We start from the raw sequence: 22,696 nt of genomic DNA on the forward strand, positions 1-22,696 counted from the left end.
TATTGCAATCTAATTTACAATATTGCACCAATAATATCCACAAAAAGCTGACACTGTGAAACACTTAGCAATCTAGCCTACCCTACAAAAATCTATGCTTATTGAAATGTTCCAAATACAAGTTATTGTTTTAGAAATTAAGACAGTGATGAGCCTCAGAAAACTCCCAGGTCTTTGGTACTTCTTCTTTTTGGATGAAACATTATATAAAATGAAAATAAAACACTGTTTTGTCTGTATTCTATTAATTAAGTCATGAGAGACTTTTTTGCATTTATAGCAGGAATGCTAAGACTTCAATATGTGAGACGGACACCTTATGAAATGAGAAATAGCAATATGCAAGTTTGTGTGAGGTGTTTCACACATACCTGCTCTTGAATACAAGCTGCATATTTCCTTTGAAAACCTGAGAAAAAAATCTCCTCTCTGGCTTACAAACTATTTTCAATAACACAGAATAAAAATTCCTAGACAATTCTTAAGTAGGGAAAACTTTTATTTTGGCATCAGACCTTTACTGTCTTCAAACATAAGTGTAGTTAACTGAGAGAGTTAAACCTCACAGTAGTAACACAATAGTCAGCATTCCCAGCTACTCTCAAGTCTGCAGATATAGTGCTAGACAAGAAGGTTACTCCATCTTCCAAATGGAAAAGGAAAAACGTCTGCTGACACCAAAGCTCATCGTAGAAATGCTGGGGAGGAAAGGGAAAAAAATAAAGAAAAAAAAAAAAACTGAGTAAATTTTAAAAAATTTCTGCATGTAACTATCAGATGGCTGGAAAACACCATAATTTTTCAGATATTTTAAAATCATTCACTTGAACCTAAAAGAGAACGATTCTTTCTCTACAAAGGATGTAGAAAAAACATGAGTTCAGTTTCAGAACGGACAATATTTCAGTGGAGTGTATTACTGCTACTCTCTTTCCAATGAATAAAATGTGAAACACACAATTTCCAAGGTTGTATACTTTTAGAGGACTTACTGAAAACAGCAGCATTTCTGGATATAGCCCAGCAAGACAAGTGCTATCCTTGGTTTTGCCCAGACTAGGGCAATTTTGTAGTAAATTCCACAAATTGATTTATTGGGCTGTCCATTTTAATGCTTGGCATAAAGTTCCCACCTTCTGGATGCGTGCTAGGAGACAGCAACCCTGGTACTGTAGTCCAGTTTTTCATCACTGTGATTTTATCCCAGCATTGTCTCCTTTCTGACAGTCTCAACTCAGCAAGAAACTCTTGTTATAATGATGATGTCCTTCATTTTGTAAGGAGTAATTCTGTATTACCTTCATATTTGGCATCTCGCCTCCCAGCCTGATATTCTTCTTCTGAATGAAGTGGCTGAAACAAAAGGCTCTCTGTGGATATATCAGGCACTTTCAGATCCTTCTTTGGAGACCATTGTATAATGTGCATGCACAAGATGAAGTAATGCTCTTGCAGAGAATTCCTGACTCTTGCATTTCTAAGGAGACACCGAGATCTAGAAGGAAAAATATTTTGATTATCAGTTAAATTCCATCAGCTACGTTCTTCCCAAAGTCAGAGGTTATGTCTTACTGGCATCACATGCCAACATTTTTCAAAATGGTCCGGTGATACAGTAAGATAAGGCATGGTCAGTTCTCAATATCATAGATGCAAAATTTTTAGCAAATGTAGTGTTAATAGCTAGTCAGGAATAGGTAGTCAACATCTTCCTACCCACAAAATTTTTTCTATAGATTACATTCATTTCCAAATTCCAAGTATTTAGTGAAAAAGATGCATTCAGGATTTTTGGTAAAAGTTCAAATCTGTTCTGCGTTTTGACTCAGAGTTATTAAGAAGCATATTTCTTTGGTATAAGTAGCTACATTTTTATCTTGAAGCAAATACAATGTCGCAAATAATTTAAATGTGATTGGGAACATTGTAGAAAACTGAGACTGCGATAATTCCCATTTATCCTCTTTCTCAAATTCTAAGTTACTCGAGCAGGTGTGACTTTTTTCTCCCATGTCTATGGACTTTCTTTCACACACTGTGGATATTATCACTTCTCAGAAAATTAATAATGATAAATCTGGAAAAGCTCTTAACATTAGGATTCAGACTACTGTAGTATAGAGAGCTCTCCTAAAAGCCAGAATTGGTTATACTCTGAAGAAATATCAACAAAGTACTATTAACTGATTTTAAAATATTTTCTCTAATTCCAGAAATGTACTTTCAAACTTTCCCTCCAAACTAAAGAAATAACATATTTTTCCAAACCAAAATTATTTATGAAAAACAATGAAAATTGCAAAGAAAAAAAATTCTATTTGCTGAAACCGAGGGAGGATTTCCAAAGGAAAATGAGATTTAGAAATCAACTTTGTCTTTTAAATCTCTGTTTCACAAAGAAATCTACTAGAATAATTGAAAGGGTTGCACTTCAATCTGGAACCTAATCATATATCATAAATTAAGGTTCTCATGAGCTTTTTTTTTTTAAAAAAAAAGCTACAAAGTTTCATTGAAGAGTGGATTTGGAGAGAAGTTTTTTTGTTTTACTAGCCTCAAATTAGAGGGTTGTTTTCATGCTGAATGTGTTTCTAAAGGATCAGGGAAGAGAAAAAATGCCATCTGATTATTCACAGGGAAGCACAACTGGAACACTTGCAGAGAACTGTTATATGCCATGCAACTGTTGTGACTAAGGCAGTTCAAAAAAATAGAAAAAAAAAAAATTAAAAAATGAAAGAATGCAAGAGAAATTTTAGAAATGCGTTCAGGTGGCCAATTTATTGACCCCAAAGAAGGCAAAATTAGTTCAGCTGTATAGACTAGCCATCATTATATTATTAGCATTACATATCTGATCAATATCCAGCAGAATACACTGAGACTGAACAAACCTCCAGTAGACTGAAGGAACCAGCTTTAGGAACGGTTTGAGATACATAAGGTGACTGCATCTATAATGATTACTGAGCATCACTCCAAACTCAGAAAGTTTTTGCCTTTCAGTCTTAGTAGAAGGCTGTGAAGACTTCACTCCTCTGATAGACAGAAATCTTCTGAATTCCATCTAAAGCTATTAAAGGCCAACATTCTCTATGTCACAGGGATATCCAGACATATTGCCTTTCACCCTTCAACTTGCTAAGGAAGATGAGCCAAACTCATATAAATCTTGTCTCATAAGACAAGGTCTTTATTCCCCATATATTCCTTTTGGCTTTTTCCTCCATTTCTTCCAGTTTGTTCCTTTTGAACATGAGTGAGCATAGCTACAGACAATATTTTGCATGGAATTTCATGAGTGGCTTGCACAATGGTGCTGATGTGCCCATATGATGTGCCCTGCTGAAAATGCTTTGCTGTGTGTATTCCAGGATCATGGTCTTGTCACACCAAAGATTCTCCTGTGATCACCTAGTTCACACCTTTTTCCTTTCTAGTATTTCCCCCTAAGTTCCCAGTTTACAGCAGAATATTTTAATCAGTAAGTAAATGACTTTGCATGTTGCACTGTGAACTTTTCTCCATTTTTATTACTCAGTCCTTAATGTCATCCAGACCCAATTTAACTCATTACTGAGAATTCTTCTTAATACTATCTTATTAGCAAATGGCAGTGCCAATTCTACTTCTTGTTTTGAAGTCATTAATAATAACGATAGGATCAGGGTAAGTTCATCAAGAAAATCCATTAGTACTACAGTTCCATATACAACTCTACCCATTAATTAATTATATACTTTCAAATCTGTGCACTTATATTCAGCTTTGCTAACAATTTCATACATGGCATTATAGCAAGTACTTTACAAAAGACCACCTTTGGTAAATGTTCAGATAAGGCTTTTAAACATGTGGGGTGTGGGTGTTGTTTGTCCATAATGAAATAAAATGGGCCCTACCAGTCAATTTCCAGAGGAAAATACTAAACTGCAGAAGAGGAATGCTGATGTAAGATTTCAGTGAGTTGTAGGGCTCCTTGTCAGAGTTCATTTTAGATCTGCTCTGTGATCAGTCTTTTGAGCAAGGAGGGCTGAAATAAAAACAGTGAAGGGAAATCCTTAGTCAGCTACCAAGAGCTCTAATCTTAAGCTATCAGCAGAACTAAAAATGCTAGAAGCATTGGCTATATGGTGTGGTATAAAGAAAAGCTACACGAAAAGCAGCAAGTACTGATAGAAAGTTCAAAAAACTTGGTAACGTTACTTTAGCCAGACCACTAGAAATTAAATTATAAAATATCTCCTTCCAATTCTGTATTAGAATTCTAACTTAAGAGAGTCCCTCATCAGCCACCATATGATTATATTGGTAATTATGATAAAGAAAAATATTCCACACCAAGAATTTCATTTTTATTTGACTTCTCATAGCAATTGTCTTACAAAAAAAATAATTCTTGTACTAGACATAACTATAAACAACGTTTCTTTTGTCACCTAGTACCAAAGGAAAACTAAGGCAGACTTGTGACATGAGGTTCTCTTCTGCATGCTCAGCTGCAACCAGTTGTATCATATTACATCCCTTGTTATGGGAATGAAATCATATTATTTATTAGATCCTCAGGAAAAAAATGGGGTTTTTTTGCTAATATCTAGAATGCACCTTCAAGGGATACAATTTTAAGCATGATTAAAACAACGTAGACAAACAGCTCAAATTTGCCAAACAAAATTAATCCTTAGCTTAAATCTCTTAAAGTTAATGGAAGCACATGTGGTACAGATTAACACATCAGACTTAAAATTCACTCTTCTTAAACAAGGTTCTTTTCATTTCTCATTTAAGTCTGTTCCCCAAAACTGCTTTTCCACAAAGACCTTTGGAAAGAACTTAAGCACCAAAAGAACTTAATGATTAGGTAGAACAGCAATTCAGGGAAGTCCTTAATATTAATTAAGAAATTAATCAGTGACCTCTATGCAAATCATTCTGTTAACCACCTTGTTATATTCTACCCTTCTTACTCGCTTTGATTATCCTGGATTTTATAACTCTGTTTATAGTTTTCTTAACAAAAATAAACACTCACGCTTTACTTAAGTTATATAATAAAAGAGCCACAAACTGACAGTAGATACAGTCATAATAAAGCATGCTGGGAGTCTCTGCAAGAAATACAATATTTGCTTGTAAAGTGGTTCAGGTTTGCTTACAATATTTTGCTGTTGTATATAAGAACTGGGGTTTCTTTCCTCTTTTAAAGAACAGTTCACTTCATTTTTTTGACAGTAATTCAAATCCTTAAAAATTTTTGTGATCATCAAAAATCATTTGATTTGTGAATGTTTCTAGAGGGTCTAACAAGATGTAATGTTCTAGTCCCTTTACTTCTGTGGACAGAACTCGCTCTAAATGGAAACCTGAAGCAGTCACATTAAAACTTGTTGCTGCCTGGCCTCATGCAGCTTTTCTCAACCCAACAATTAACAGTTTGGGGCATTCTTATTATTTTAGTGAAACATCAAGAGTCTATGCAAAATGTTTTTCTTCAGAAAAACAATGTTTTTCTTCTGAATGTTTTTCTGAATGTTTTTCTTCAGAAAAGCTAGTTTAAAAGCAAAAGTCTTTCTGTTGGCAAAAAAAAAACCCGCTAATAGAAAATGTTTAAGCAGTTCTATTGCCTGAGTCCTTTTGAATGTCCCAAGTGTCAACTGCTCAAGAAGTGACAACCATAAAAGCTTTTTCAGTGATGTTAACACCAGCCTGGTGTCAGATTGCCTTTCTCAAAATCCGTTAAGACTTTCCTGGCAAAGTCTGTGCCAAAATTTTTGCAGAGGGCTCCCATCGATTTATACCTCAAGTACTGAAAATGAAGACGTCTTTCCCCTGTTTCAGCACTAGTTCAGCTCTCTCTGGAGCAATGTCCCCAGTATGGGGTCTGCAAATCAAAGAATATGTTGCAAAATCAGGAGAGAATTCAGAGGAAAATCTGTCAGACCAACTAGAATTGGAAAACAAGTGTTGCATTGACTTGTAACAGAATCAGTTTTGTTTATCAAAGAGAAGGTTGCAGGGCTATCCAGCTGCAACCTTAAAATGCACATAATACAGCAACAAAAATATCATAGCAGGGATTTTAAAACAGCAACAAAAGCTACTGGAAGACCCGATGATTGGAAGCGGACACTGTGCAAAATCTAGATTACAAGCAAGTTACAAAGTCATGATTCTGATCATGTTAGGAAGAATTGTGGTAGCTTTCAAACCAAGATTCGAGCTTTTAAAGAATTCACAGTCTATTTCAACCATAAATTTGGTATTTAAAACAGAAGATAATTCTAGAAAATCCTGTTCTATGCAGTGGAACCAGTGAGGTGACTACACTGGTCCCTTCTCTCCTTAAAATCTCTGATTTTCTGAATGCCATTTTCTCTAACATAACACTGTACAGTCTCAATGCAGCAGTTTCAGTCTAATTTTTTTTTTTCTGTCTTCTGTTACGTTTTGTTTGCTTTGGTGGCTTTGCATTTTTTGTTCCTTTTCTTTTTTGTTTGGGTTTTTTGTTTGTTTCTTTCTTTTACTCCAGGAATTGGTCAAGGGGTTCCAGTGGTGGCCCTCATTGTGGAAGGAGGTCCCAATGTTATCTCCATTGTTCTGGAGTACCTGCGAGACACTCCACCTGTTCCTGTTGTGATATGCGATGGCAGTGGCCGGGCATCGGACATTCTTGCCTTTGGTCATAAATACTCTGAAGAAGGAGGGTAAGTCGTTTCCTAGCATGTGTCCTTTCTCCATCCACAGGTTCAATTTGGTGGTAAGATAGAACCCAGGAAATTATTAGCAATATAGCTCAAAAGCAATAGCTTCCACACACGGCTATTTCCATCATCAAAATATTGAAATATTTAAGGTATCCAAGCCCCACTCCCCCCCAAAAAATAGGGACTTAAAGCAACACTTAAGAAAATTTACAGAATAGAACAGAGGAGTAGAAATTAAATCATAAAATTACTTGCCATGAGATGTAGTGCATTAACAAGTACCATGTATGGTGTCTTGCAGTTGCAAGTCAAGGGATTCAGTCAAAGGGCACAGGGAGTTATTTTCACTGGCTTAGATATGCTATGTCATTATAATATAGTGGACTCCTTCTTCAGGTTTCATTCAGCCCTACATATCCATATAAGTTAGTTTGTATTTGCCTTGCCTTTTGGGCATAATTTTGGGCATAATTCTCCACACTTACCTATATTCACATATGACTACTCATGCACTGGTCTGTGTTTGCACAGTCCCACCTTTCTTTGCAGACAGCATGTGAATATTTAGCTTTTAATATGGAAGATTCAAGAGTGTTTTTGTTGAATCAGGCTGTAAGCATGTGTTGCAAATTCCACAATGCATATTACTACTGAATGCCCAAGTATTCAATATTCTTTGTTCTTCTCCTCTGTCCCAAAAAATATGTAAACAACCATGGAATCACAGAACAGTTGAGGTTGGAAGGGACCTCTGGAGGTCATCTAGTCCAATACCCCTGCTCAAGTAGGGCAACCTAGAGCCAGTTGCCCAGGATCACATCCAGATGGCTTTCAAATATCTCCAGGAATGGAGACTTCACACCCTCTCTGGGCAAACTGTGCCAGTGCTCAGTTACCCACACAGTAACAAACAAACAAAGAAACAAACCACATTATTTCCCGACGTTCAGATCATCTCCCTCAGCCTGCAGGCAACACTCCTCCTAATGCAGCCCAGGATACCACTAGCCTTTGTTGCTGCAATGGCACATTGCTGGCTCATGTTCAACTTGGTGTCCACCAGGATTCCCAGGTCACTTTATGCCCAGCTGCTTTCCCACTGGGAGGCCCTCAGCATGTACTGGTACGTGGTCTTATTCCACCCCAGGTGCAGGACTTTGCATTTCCTATTGTTGAACTTCATGAGGTTCCTGTCAGCCCATTTCTCCAGCCAGTCAAATTCCATCTGCCAGTGGGCAGCATGACTGTCTGGCATGACAGCCACTCCTCCAAGTTTTATATCACCCATAAACTTGTAGAGGGTATACTCAGCCCCATCTTCCAGATCATTAATGAGGATGTTGAGGAGGATTGGACCCAGTATTGGTCCCTGGAGTACACCACTAGGTGCTGGCCTCCAACTAGACTTCATACCACTGATCACCACCCTTTGGGGCCAGCCATTCAGTCAGTTTTCACTTCACTGTCTGCTTCTCCAGCCCATACTTCAACAGCTTTTCTATGAAGATCTTATGGGAGACCATGTCAAAGGCCTTACTGAAGTCTAAGTAGACAATATCCACCGCTTGACTCCAATCTACCAAACCTGTAGTTTCATCACAGAAGGTGATCAAGTTGTCAAGCGTGACTTCTCCTTGGTGAATCCATGATGACTACTCCTGATCATCATCTCTTTCATGTGCCTGAATATGGTTTTCTGGATTACCTGCTCTTCATCACCTTCCCAGGGATCAAAGGGGGAGCCTACAGGAACAGCCTGTAGTTCCCTGGGTCCTTGTTCTTGCTCTTCTTGAAGATAGGAGTAATCACAGTTTATCTCTAGCCCTCAGGCAATTCTTACAGTTGTCATGATTATTCAAAGTTTATGTGGTGGCCTTGCAATGATATCAGCCAGCTTCCTCAGCATTGGTGAATGCATCCCATGACATAAGCCCATGGATTTATGTATGTCCAGTTTAAGTATTCACTGACCTGATCCTCTCCCACTAAGGGTATGGCTTTCTTCCTCCAATCTGTCCTCCTTGGTCTCTGGGATTGAAAGCAGCACTCAGTATTTCTGTCTTTCACATGTCCTACACCATCACATTCCCTGCCCCATTCATAGAGCTTGAAGGAGGTGATACTTGAATATTAACTAGCTTTCTCAGGCCCCTCTTCCCTCTGGGTCTTATCCCATAGGACTCTTCCAAGCAGATCTCCAAAGAGGCCAAAGTCTGCTCTCTTCAAGTCCAGGGTTGTGATCTTGCTTTTTGCCCTCTTCCTCCTCTCAGAATCCTGAACTCCACCCTCTCATGGTCACTACAGTCAAGGCTGCCTTTGATCTTCACATCCCCACTAAGTCCCTCTTTGTTGGTGATTATGAGGTCCAGAAGAGCACCTCCTTTCATAGGCTGCTCTGTCACTTGGGTCGAGAAGTTCTTGTCAATGCACCCCAGGAACCTCCAGGATTGCTTATGCCTTGCTGTGTTGTCCCTCTAGCAGATACTGCATTGGTTAAAATTTCCCATAAGGGCAAGAGCTTATGAACATGAGACTGCTCCTAGGTGTCTATAAAGGGCCTCATCCACTTGCTTTTCCTGGTCATGCAGCCTGTAGCAGACACCCACTACAATGTTACCCTTACTCATCTTCTCTTTAATCCTAACCCATAAACTCTCAGTTGACTTACGATCCATCCCTAGGCAGACCTCTATGCACTCCAGCTGTTCTCACATAAAGAGCAACTTCAACTCCTCATCTTCCTAGCTTGTCTTTCCTAAAATCTTGTATCCCTCCATTGCAACACCTCCAGTCATGAGAGCCATCCCACCATGTCTCTATGATTCCAACAAGATCACAGCCCTGTAACTGCACACAGATCTAACTCATTATTCCCCCTATTGTGCACATTAGTATACAGGCACTTTAGAGAGGCACCCCAGCATACTGATTTCCCAGAAAGGGCTTTGGGTATTTGTCCATCATGGTGCCCTTTAGGCACTTCCTTACTTACATAAAAATGATGGAGGTGAGCCCACTTAAGCCCTCTTTTGGTGATTTTGTGATCTCTTCCCATCACACCACTCCAGACACTTTGCTTATCAACCCTGTGCATCACACCCTCACAGAAATGCTGATGACTCTCCCACCCTTACCCAGCATTCCTACTTTAAAGCCTTTCTTACCAGGTCAGCCGTTTTGACAAAGGTGACTCACTTTGCTTAGTGAGGTGGATCCCATCTCTCACAAGGAAACACTGATCTGCAAACAGGGTCCCATGGTCATAGAGCACAGAATCCCATCACCAATACCATCTCTGCAGACAGTTATTGGCCTATATTATCAGTGTCCACCTCCCCACACCTTTTCCTCTGACCAGCAAGATTTAGGAGAACACCACCTGGGCCCCCATGCCCTTAACTGATGCTCCCAGAGCTCTGTAGTCACCTCTGATACTCTCCAGGTTTTCCCTTGCAGTATCATTGGTGACCATGTGGAAGAATAGCAGGGGTAGCAGTCAGACAGTCAGAATAGCTTTGGCTGTCCCTCCACCTCCACAATACCCCAGTTCTAGGCCCTAGCAGGGAGTAAACCTCTCTAGTTGATAGGTCAGGTCAACGGATGAGTGCCTCTGCTCCTTGCAGCAAGGAGTTGCCCATTATAATCACTCTCCACTTCGTCCTGGTGGTCTTGCATGTGTTAGGGTCAGGTGGCACAGATCCTTTGCTTGAAGGCACACGTGGTTCCTGTTCAACTTCGAGAACAGTGAATCTATTTTGTGGCTGTAAGCCATTAGGCAGGACAGAAGCCTTACTCTTGGTACCAAGCAGTCACAAGTTTTCATCCTTTACCATCTCCAGAGGTTGCACTTACTTAATATTACATGTGGACACTATCTGCATCTTTATTGCAATTAGAGTCCAGGGTCCTTCAAGCTGTTGCATCTCAGAGAAGATTGTGTCTACCTCCTTTTCATCTCTGATGCTTGGTAGCTTGCTCGATTCATTCCGTAACTCCTATGCTTGGTGGCACAGCACCTCCAAGACAGCAGACCTACAGGAAAGAAGGCCATCTCTCCTGGGAATCAAAGACAGACCCTGCAGACTGGGACTTGGTGAGCTGTATTCACCACCCAAAGCTCCATCTGCATCAAAGTCTCTGCTATGGCAGGGGCAGCTATTCCAGCACCTACCAGGAAAATTACCCTGTGGCATGTCACCATCATACCTGAGACTATTTACACCAGAACAAATGCAGCTGAGGCCCCCTTCTTTACACTCTCTTGCATAAGTTGCTGCATCTGTTAACTGTACTTTTGGCCTGGTTCTTATATGCACCTCTCCCAAACACAGGCTAATGGGTGCTTGACCCTCCCTAACAAGGGGTCAGTTGCAAATAAAGCTACAGGCACCCTGGGTCAAGGGCTGCTCATCATGCTCATTAGAAAATGCTGGAGTTCTGTCATGCCCAGACCTTTGTGGCTGCCCTTACCTTGACCTTACCTGGCAGCAGCAGGCACTCTCAGAGGGTTCCCTGGTGTTCCACGATGGTCATGGACCTTGTTCCCAGAAGCTCCCAAAGCAGAGCCCAGACTCTGCTGTTCAGAGTAGGAAAGAATGAATAACAGAGGACTTAATAATCTGAGAAGAAAACATCAAAGTGGAATCAAAACCCCCTCAGATTCTTATAACTAAGAGCTATTTCATGCATTTTGTCTAAGTAGCTGCAGTAATCTGATCGAGATTCACTGGAGACTCATTTTTGTTTGTGTTAGAATATGTGAAGATACGTATTCACACCTACAACAGAGTTACGCAAATAATAAAACAAAAATCCATAAACACTGAGCTGCTCTAGACCAAGCATGTTTTGTAAAAATAAGTGTGATCATGAACTTACTCAACCTAAAACTCCTACTGGGAATAAGAATTTCCACAAATGTTTTAAACCATTTTACATTCAGGTTCATGCATAGTCGAGTGCTGCATCTGGGATAGATCTGAATGTGCCAGGTTTTGTCTGACTCAGAGAAGTTTTTTCTCTGTTTTTAGTGACCTCACGATTAATACAGTTATCATTCTTAAAGATGTTTTACCCCTTTCTTTGCTATGTACCTATACAGTTTCCATCTACCTTGTCTGTGTTCTGATGTCATCATGAAAAAGAATATAGCAAAAAGAGAGTGAATGCAATTTATTTCAATATATAAAGGGGGCTTATAAAACAGATGGAGAGAGAGTCTTTACCAGGGCCTGTAATGACAGGACAGGGGGCAATGGTTTTAAATAGGAAGAAATTCTTTATGATGAGACTGGTGAGAAACTGAAACAGGTTGCCCAGAGAAGCTGTGGATGCCCCATCCCTGGAAGTGTTCAAGGCCAGGCTGGATGGGGCTTTGAACCTGCTCTAGTGGGAGGCGTCCCTGCCCATGGCAGGGGAGTTGAAACTAAGATGATATTTAAAGGTCACTTCCAACCGAAACCACCCTATTATTCTGTGATTCTGTGATTCTATTTCGTCATCACAAACTCTTGCATGTAAGAAAGGCAAGTGATAGAATCGCTAGAGGCAGAGCAAACAAGCCATTTCTTACCTGAGGTGCTCAAGTCTTGCTTTGTGAAAGCTATTATTCTCCCTTACTATGGGTCTTCTTTCTGTGGTGTTGCCATTCCAGGTGGTGCCTGTAATATTACCAAATAGCATAATTTTTTTTCTTTTTCTTTTTTTTTTTTCCCCCTCTTCACCTTGCAGTAAATAGAGTGCAAAAACTATGAAATCTGTAAAGCTAGCTAGTGGGAATTTCTGAAGCAGTTTGCCCTGCTTCAGAAAAAATCAGTCTAAAATGCAATGATATTTTTAAGAATACCACAAGTGATATTTATTTGTATTCATAAAAATATTTTGCCCAAATACATTCAGCTTCAGATACAAATTGTGTACTTTTCCCCCTCTGTGACCTACTTTTGATTAGTGCTTAGCAATATGAGGAGAATACTGAATAATTGGCACATTAACTGAGTTCAGCTACTAGCTTTTTATTTTGGGTGGAATCTAAGTAGGTTATACAGAACTGTGTCTATTAGTCTCTAGATCAATGTAGAACATCCAAATTGCATGCAGAATTTAATTCTGCAGTCCACTGTGCAATCAGACTATAAAGTAAAAAACCTATTTTAGTTCTGGCTGCTGGCTGCAAATCAGGGTCTTCTCTGAGACACAGCATATCTTCCAACTGCTATGCACTGGATATCTGATCTAAATCATTCAAAAATCATGTAATTCATGGTAGCAACAGGCTCAGCACTTGTATGTTGGTATTATCATGCTGTTTTTTCAGTGTCTCAAATTCTCACTCATTGCAGACCCATACAGATTAATCTTCTACTTATAGGAATGTTTATATATGTATACTAAGCACTGCTGTGAGTTTTTAAGTTTATTTGAAAGTTTGTTTCCAGGAGGAAAAGAACTATGTCTCAAGGTGGAGGATAAAATATAGCTCTCTGATTGAGTTTCAATCAGTGTGGCGCCAATCTGTCCTCTCAGAGAGATCCTTAAGTGTTGGACAATAGTTTATCTGTCTGACAGGTCCTTTTGTATCGGGTTTCACAGAATTGTGATGTGCCTGTCTTCCCTCCTCATCATTTATCCTTCCTAATTGATTACATATAGCAGAAAAAGGCATGATATTTTATATTAATACCGCTTCACAATGTCAAAGTATGTGTGTCCTTGAGAAGACGAGACGAGAAGCTTGAATCTGCCTTATTTTAAGGCCTGATGATAGGCTTTCCTCCTGAAAAGGTGAAGACTTCACTCACCTAGGGCAGTCTTCAGGTGCATATTGTAACTGTAAGCAAGACTTCTCTGGGCTGCAGTGGAATGAGGCTGCCAGCACAACTCAGAGAGCGGTGCCTGTACTGCCTTGCAGGAGGTGTTGCCTGCAACTATGTGATGTACCAAGAACAGGTCAGAAGGAACTGTGAAGCATACCTTGAAGTAAAGATGTCTCTGGAGGTAAATCAGTTTTAAGGCCTCATCTCTCTCATCAAAGTTCCAGGGGGAAGGCAAGGCAGATACGCAGTTTCCCACTGAGCTGAGGTTTCAGTGTTATGAATGTCAGGTATGCAGAATTAACACCGGTGGGGTTTTTTTTAAGTTTGCCATAACTTTAATATTGGGGACTACATACTGCCTTGGTCTGAAAAGTCTTGAACAGAGTATTAAGAATGTACAAGCTGGCTACATTTTCTACAAACAAATAAAAGTCTTGGTAGCAGTCTGAGTATCTTCTCAGTACCTTTTACATCTTAATGACAAATAAGCTACGTACACAGGATAAACTAAATGAGAAGGCAGCTTAAATGCAACCTTCCCCATGTGGTGAACTGGAAGAATTATTTGGCTGCATCACTACCGCATCACTAGTGGCCCCAATTTAAAGGTCAGATTCTGCAGTCTCTGAAGTACTTAATTTCTCTTCTACTTAAAAGTTGAAAATGTGCTGAAGAGCATTGAGGGGTTAGAACATAAGATTGATCATAAACACTCAGATTTAGTCCCTACTAAGCACTATGTGAATATCCTATCTCCTTCACGTTAATTCGAACCATTTTTTACTCTATAATCAAGGATGACTTCTTTTCTGTCTCTCTTCTCACTGTCTTGCATAAAAGCATGAACTGGGAGTAAAACAACTGTAAAGTGCAACTATTTATAGCAACATTCAGTAGTTTTTAATCCTTGGAGATTTTTTTTAATTAAATGCTGAATTTAAACGAGAAAAATGAAACAGTAGGTTAAAACTATGTCACTTCTTAGACAAATATTTCCTTACAGAATTGGAAATTACTTGCAATATTCGAATGCAGTCTCCAAGCTGAGTTTACAGCGTATTAACTACTCCATCAGTTCTACTCCTGCAAGCATGAGCCCCTTAAGGAATTCAGTTCAATGCCATAAAAAATGTACTTCTTGCCTAATGTTCACAAGGAAACATAAAAACATTCTCTGTGCTTTACATGAGCATTCTCATATGAGAATCATTAAAGATTGCCTTTGGATTGATCTGTCTCTGCATCCACTGAGGCATAGTTTTTAGGCTTCACAACTGAAGTATACTAATTAAATGCCTTTTTTTCTAATAGGAAAAATATAGATAATTTTCACCTCGAGCAAAAGGGATCATAATGTACTTATAATGTGAGTCTTCTGTATCCCCCATGGTGTATATCACATCACAGGGGATGATAGGTACTATCACATGTGAATTATTTTGAAAGATTGTTTTCATATTGCATACTTTTATATCGTTACTTTTCTCTTGTAACAAAGCATTTTGCTAATCAAAAGCTGGATAGAATAAGGTCATTTCTTTGTTGAAATACAAGCATCTCTCTGGTGAAGGGGCAACCATTTAATAAACGTAGTTAGGGAAAAATGGTGTAGAACAATTACCAGTGAAGAGCTGCAAGTAAATCTGATTCCTTATAAAAGCGCCCAGAATTAATCCCTGTTTGAATAGAATCAAGGAATAATTACATTTATTTTCTGCCTCTTCTCATAGCAATACTGTGAAAATGCATGGATTTAAAAGGTATGAGAAATGCAGTCAGTCACACAGAGTTGCCCAACTGTGTCTTATTTGTAATTCCAATGCAAGAAAATATCAGCAGAGCCTCTGGTCATGTTTCTTACATATGGTGTGATTGTCTAATGTGCAAATCATAATTAAAACAGAAAGTCCCCTAAGCTCTCCGTAAAGGAGGGCAGGGAATAGTTTTCACATCACACTGATATTTTACAGATATGTTTTCTTTATCCTGAATATAAAGAATAATTACAAAAAAAAAAAAAAAGAATTCACAAATGAAAAGTTAGAAATAGATTGCATGCCGTTCATTGAATCAAGTGTTTAATTTAGAGATTTTCAAAGAATTTTGGTAACAATAAGTTTGAAAAAAACATATAATTAACTTGCATTTTGAAATTGAGTGAGAGCATAATCATTAAATCTCTTTATGACTCCAGTACTAAAAAGAACTAAAAAGAAAAAAGATTAAATAATTTAGGGAGCTGGCTATGGGCCAGATCTTTCAAATCGTCTCCAATGTTGACTACAAAATCATATGCCATGAGGCTGAAAGATTGTAATGTTATTGAGTGGAATGTCTATTACCTCCTCAAATATTAGGCATGACTTCAAAAAAAATTTCTTTCTAAGGAGGGAGGATGCCAAAATTTTGTCATCTATCTCTTCTGCATTGGCCAAAGCAATGAAGGGAGTTCTGCTTTGCTGCTTAGTCCTCCAGTATATTTTGGACAGAAATTGAATGTCACTTTAGTTAGTTTGACACTTCAGTGTTTTTAAGTGGCCTTCCCTGATGGATCCAAGACATCCTTCTTCCTTTTTTCCTGTGATAAGGCCATACAGGTCAGTTCTGAGAGTCTGATGCATCACAACTGATGTTGGCATCTTGTTTAAAAAAAAAAAGAAAAATTACTCATAGCAACAATTATGAGTAGATTTTTTTTCCTGAAACTAAATGTAGGTGGTTCTAGTTTAAATGCCAGATTTTTTTTATAGTAAGTATCTAAATTTCATCAGCAATACAGGTCCTCTCAAAAAAAGAAAAAAGTTGGGATACCTAGACTTTTAGGAAAATGGGCTTATCTTAGGTGTTTAAGCAATAAAAGAACAGATTTGAACTATGTGGGGAATGAAAGAAAACAGGTCACATTGCCCTTTTGTAGGACATTCTGTTTAGGCAGGTGCAAGTTATCTGCAGTATTACTTCTATGGCAAATTATGTGAAATTCAGGGAATCGTGCCATCAAAATGCCCCAAACAGGACTTTATTGGTACCTGTATTCTAGGTATACTTCTAACCTCTAACCTAACAAAACTCAAGGAACCATCTCTTTTCCCCTGAATCTAAAATTCAGAGTTTGTGATTTTAAAAAATATCTGCTAAAGTTGTATGTGTAACAAATGTGGTTGCCTTTGCATAGTAGATAAATCATCACCCCACCTGCAAGTCCCAGTTACTTCACTCGCAGTGGTCTGTGAAGTTACTTGTTTTACACAGATTAGGTTCAGTGTATGCATCACGGATTTAGCCTTTAATAGCCTGGCACAGTTTGTATTTGTCCCAGCTGGGTGTCACAATCGGGAACTTTTATCTGATACCTTCTAACGTTTATAGGTTCCTAAGGAGTAAATGCAATATAGTCTTAATACGACTGATTTCAGTTTACACAAAACTTAACTCAGCTATGATTACTTCATGAGAAAGCTTGCTATTATTGTTTCTATTTCTGATTACAATCACTTCAAGTTTTTCATCTCACAAAGACATTGACCAGGCTTGCTGTAGAACTGCAGATCAATGAGTTGTTAAAAAAAAAGTACTTTGTAAGGCTAGAAAACTGCATACATCAAATGATGACAAGAAGTTTCTGAACACTGGTACTTTGACAGATGTGTACCCCCGTAGTTAGGGAACCACTTCTTGACACTTTTTAAATAAAACAACTCCATACCTTTCACACAGAGTTTGCTTTACCTGCAGTTTAAAGTTATGACAGGATACAGTTTCTGAAAGCTCTAATTCAGGAAAGGAAAGTGACAGCTGCCTACAAAGCCTCAGGATGTAATTCTGCTTTCAGTCAATGCTTATGAAAGAAAACTTCTCCTGCTATCTGTGTGTGTTAGCCTGAGAGACAGCTATTTCTGAAATGAAATTTCAGGTTTGGATTCTAATCTTTTTTTAAGGAAAATTAAACTACAATGAGAAAAGAGGATAGTTTTCATCCCAGGACCTTTGGAAATGTTTTCTGAAGTTCTCTAATTTCAGATTCTTCCAACTATGTATTTTTTCATATACTTTTTATACTTTTTCATATATTTCACTTTCATATATCACTTCCAAAAGAAATTAGACCTTTATTTAAATCTCTTTTTAGCTTCTCCAGTTGATATTTTTAGGAAACTGGTTCTTAGTGATTAACCCCTTTTTTCTTTCTTAGCCTGAAAAACTGCATAGTTCTGAACCACTTATATTTACAGTGATAGCTTCCTTCTGCACCATTTTGTTAAGAGCAGCCTTCTTGACTAAACCAAATTTCCAACTTTTTTTTAAAGACCCTAAAAAAGGGCCTTCAGAATTTATATCTTACATGACACACTAATCTGTACTCAAAGTATGTTAGTGCTTTTTAGGGTCTCAGCCCTTCTGACTCTCTTTAACATGGACTGAATCTACATTTCTACCTGTGCTCTGACATCTTGTGTCATGTTTCATGCTTTCAATATTCTTACTTCTATACAGGAGGTCAGGTTATTTTTCTTAGACCTCCCCTCCAGAAAAAGTCCTCTGCTGTCAGCTCTCATTGCTGCCCACCAAGAGAGCTGGAGTTTTTAACTAGTCGTATGTTGCTTTGTTGTGAGGGAAGCAGGTCACGCTGCTGGGAAGGAGTGCTTACGTAGTGAGTGAGCAGTAAATGCAGTGTTGTCACCTCTCCAGTATCCCAGGGAAAAGCACGTCTGGGGCCTCAGTGGAAAGAGGAAGTGCAGAGGTAGACTCTCCATTCAAGAGAAGTCCATAATAAAATAGAAGACAACAGGAGGAGCCAGGCACAGAAAGAACAGTGATCCACAGTGTGGTCTAAAACCCCATGTAAACTCATTTTAATCCAAACACATTAACATGCGCCTTACAGGCTTCTTTGTGAAGTGGAAGTCCTACTCAACAGGGATATTTACAAAGTCAAATTTAGAGACTAGAGAATATATACATTCCATATGCCACGCCATATTCTCCTACGCATCTCTATACCTCTTTCCCACTCCCATTCATTGTCTCTTCTAACATTATGGTTGGTGTAGGTATAAAGAGTAGATAATTAAATCATATTTGAAGTTCAATTGTGTAATGAATATCCTGCAGTCTCATTTGGGCTTCCCTGCTGCAGAAAAGTCCAGGCAACTTTTACCAATAGCATGAAATAAACAGGGGTTTGGTCATTGTTCTCCCAAAGCAGCTGCCATAAACTAACAAAAAGATTTTAGATACTGTGCTGCTTCTGATAATTCCTTGTGGTTGCTGCAGGGCTAAATCTTTGTTTATCTTCTGTGACAAAATATAAGTCTTGAAGATTCTCTGATTTTCATTCCCGCACGTGTTTGACAATGACTTATCCTGTAAAATATTCTGACTCAGCAAATTCGAAACACTCTGTTGTAATTTTTAAGTGAGAAAACTGCTATAGTGTAGAAGCTTTCACACATCAAAGGATACATGTTCTAAATTAGAGCCTGCTATTTTGTGAGACATTAACAAGAGCAATGTTTCACCCAGAACAGTCCTGAGGAATAGGCTTTTTCATACAAATGGGGAGGTTTCAAGCAGTAACATTCAATGTAATGTTACTACTTATTGCTGCTGTTGGGCCACTTTTTGCAAGCACTAACATTAGCACTGATGATGAATATAAAAAATGGTTACTCTTTAAACCAGAAGGTCAGCATGGACAAAAGCAAAATGGTTTCTTCGAGTCAACTTGGGAGCAAGGAAATTTTTTTGTTTGTTTTCTTACCTGATCCTGTGCAGCGTCAATAAGGTGAGTTGAAACTGTTGGGATATTCAAGCTAAAATCAAAAACACTGACAACACAAATGCTTCTACTTTCATAAAGTGAACTAGGAGTCGAATTATGCTAATTCACTAATAGAAAGGGGTCTTCGGTTCACCCAGAAGTGTTGGTTTCTCTCAAATCCAAACTGTCATTGTCATTCTTGTTTTTGCTAGGAAATCCCGCAGAGCTGATAGTTTGAATGACCTTCTGTCATGCAATATGTGGGAACTTAAATAAAAACTTTGGAATTGAGGGACCCCAACATGATAAATGTGTTTTTCTAGATCACTGTTTTCCAATTTGTCTCTGATGGTTTCATCAATCCCTGTCCTTCAAACCTGTCCAGAACAATCCACAGTGACCTGTTGTCTAACTCTTATTTGTTTGACCCTTGGCTGAAGTTGCAATGTTGCCTTATGTTTTTCCACTTTATTTTTTCTTTTTGAATTTCAGACTTATCAACGAGTCTTTGAGGGACCAGTTGCTAGTTACCATACAGAAGACTTTCACATACACCCGAACCCAGGCACAGCACCTCTTCATTATCCTCATGGAATGCATGAAAAAGAAGGAGCTGGTAGGTTCACACTTTATTCTTAGAGGCAAAGAAAGAGCTCAATGCATTGTTTTTCAAGTCTTTCAAGTGCCTGTTAAAGGATTTCACAAATCTGATCACTGTGATCCAAACTCTAAAAGGATATTATATCATGCTGACTTTTGTTTGTTTTAATCTATACTTTCTCATTTGAAGTGATTAATCCAACAGATCTATTCGCTTTGTAAATTCCTCTACATTTCCTTTGGCAGGAAAAAATCCAGCTAGTAGAGTATGGATATTACTGCTTTTCAGTCATCCTCAGGCATATAGTGATTAAAATTCTACATCATTCAACTACTGAAAACCTCAGAAGGAGGCATAATTGTTTATCACTGGGATCATATTTTAAAGATGCTGTGGACTTGCACAAGTATCACTAGGGCTATTATTTTATTATAAAGATGCGTGACAAGAAAAGAAAATAGCTTGTCTCCAAGGCTCCTATTCTGCAGCGGGAAGACATACTTTAACACATACTTACACTTTCTTGAAGAACACAAGATCTTTCAACAATTTCTGGGAGCTCCGTGAAGCTGCTTTTGCAGAAGCATTTTTGAATTACATTGTAAAAAACTTAGGATTCCATTCCAGGGTTTTTTATTTCTTACAAACTGCCTGAGTAGACACACTTCCATTTTGCAGCTTAATCTTTCTTCTAAGCTTTATTTTCAGTTCATGTCACAGCCTCCTGCTACATTTTGTGTAGAGTAACACTCAAGAGCAAAGATCGACTCAGTTGTTTTATAGAAGTTTCACTTTCTGAAACTGTTCAAGTTTTTTTGTGACTTCACCCTCTGCAGTGCTTTTTAATTTTGGTTGAAAATATGGCATATGGTAATTAATGCCACTGGAGAGGAATGGGGGAAAATGGTCAGGAAGTGTTAAAAACAAAAGGCTGCCCTTCTAAACAGAGCTTTGCAAAATAGAAGATACTTCTTTACATGGTTCAAAAGTGCAGCATTCTGTTCAGTAACCAGCTGTTCATGCATCCACGAAAAAGTGGCCAGCCTTCCTCATGCATAACTAACCGTTTACAAGTACCACAATCAGCTGGCATATATCTTGGACAATGGCAGAGAGGAGAGGATCCCAAGGACAACTTCTTGGGGAAGACATGACAGCAGCATGCAGCTCCACTATGCTGTTGCAATGTACATCATTGGTGGAGCTGGACATAGAGCAGTCCCTGCCACCTTCTTCCTCGTACAATCAGAATTCAAACTGTATCGCAGACTTTAAACATCCTCTAGCTATTCACAAGCAGTCAGTGCAGCCCATAAGGTATAGACTAGTCATACCTTCCCTGGGTAAACTACATGAAGATAGTTCTTTTTTCTTTCTTTTTCATTTTTCCCCCCTCCAGAATCTCCTTTGCATTAAAGACTCTTAGAAAAATATGATTGTGCTACAGAAATACTTTTCTTATCCATTTATAATTGTCAAGATATGCCATGACCTCCATGGCACTTGAGTTTGCTTTACAAGTGTAGTACATATGTGCATCATTCTACCTTAATGTTGAATTTGCTGTAACATTTCTTATCAATGATTAGCAGAGAAAACCTCCTTAGGGAAACAGCATAATTCTTTTATGCCCATTTCTGATAATGTAATAATAATAATAACAATAATATGTACATATAGGACCTAACTGTGAACTAGTGTTCTGCATGCAAACATAAAAAACATACTTAATAGGAGAAGATGGAAGAAAGGAATGAGGAAGAAAAGGAGAGAGAGAGGGAGAGGAAAAGGGAGGGAGCAAAGGAGGCAGGGAGGCAAGGAGGCAGGAAGGCAGAAAGGAGGAAAGGCAGGAAGGTAGGAAGAAAGGAAGAATAGAAAGTAGAGGCAGACATTGAGTTAACAAGACTGGAAAAATGCAATTCTGGATTGTTCCAGACATCTAACTCCAGAACTGGTTGTCAGGCTTTGAACAAACTCTGCTACAGCAAAGTTAACTGTGAAGTTTTTCTCTGCAGTATTCACATCAAGATTTTTATTCCAAGCAAGGTTATGCATTTGTTACGTTTGTTTGCAGACATGTAACCTCTGTCACCACTGACATTCTTTACCTATGCATCTTGTGAAGAGCTATTAGCCAGGAAATGGTTTGCCCAAAATTAGGTGTTCTGAATTTGAATTTATACCACTAACCCAACCATATGTAAAGGGAATACATTAAAACAAATGTCTCTCTGTAGTACCTCAGTTGTACTCAGAACATTAATTTTAACAGTGCTATGCTAGCAAAATTTTACGTCTGAGGTGTGGTTGCTCGGCTAATGGTATCCTCTAAGACTCATAACCTTATATATGAATGTAAAAGAAAAATGATACTCATAATGATGAAGATAGCATTGCCAGAGAAGATGGATGACCTTGGAGCTGTGAAGGATTCCCAGGAGTGAGTGGTGACTTCAATGGTTCTAAAAAGCCATATTTCCACATCTGTCCCGGCTCTTGTCTGTCCTCAGTCTTGACCTTTTGATTTGGTTGTGCATAAGACAAAACACTGCTTCATGAATTTACTTCATCATTAGCATGATCTTCTCTCTTCCTAAAGAAACAATAAAAGGAAAATGCAAAAGATTGTCTCAGAGAGCTCAGCAGCAACTAAATTGATCATGGTTATTTTCCCTAAGTTAATGGTCAGTGTGCCTACCTGCCTAACTTTGTGGCTGCTGAGCAGCCACAAAGCAGAGGGAGCAGAGCAGACAGTGCAGGAGCGGCTTGTCATGTTACAGTGTGCCGCTACACAATTAAACGCAAACAGAGT

The 22,696-nt window shown here is 38.6% G+C and overlaps 1 protein-coding gene across 1 annotated transcript in view; it reads left to right on the forward strand.

Moving 5' to 3' along the window:
* TRPM3 (transient receptor potential cation channel subfamily M member 3) overlaps positions 1–22,696 on the forward strand; it is a 276,125-nt gene that overhangs the window by 172,249 nt on the left and 81,180 nt on the right. Inside the window, exons 7-8 of the mRNA XM_074166020.1 lie at positions 6,533–6,707; positions 19,776–19,899. Coding sequence (XP_074022121.1) covers positions 6,533–6,707; positions 19,776–19,899 — 299 coding nt within the window. The remainder of the gene's footprint in view (positions 1–6,532; positions 6,708–19,775; positions 19,900–22,696) is intronic.

Source organism: Numenius arquata, chromosome Z, assembly GCF_964106895.1.
Source record: "Numenius arquata chromosome Z, bNumArq3.hap1.1, whole genome shotgun sequence".
NCBI classification, from domain to species: domain Eukaryota; kingdom Metazoa; phylum Chordata; class Aves; order Charadriiformes; family Scolopacidae; genus Numenius; species Numenius arquata.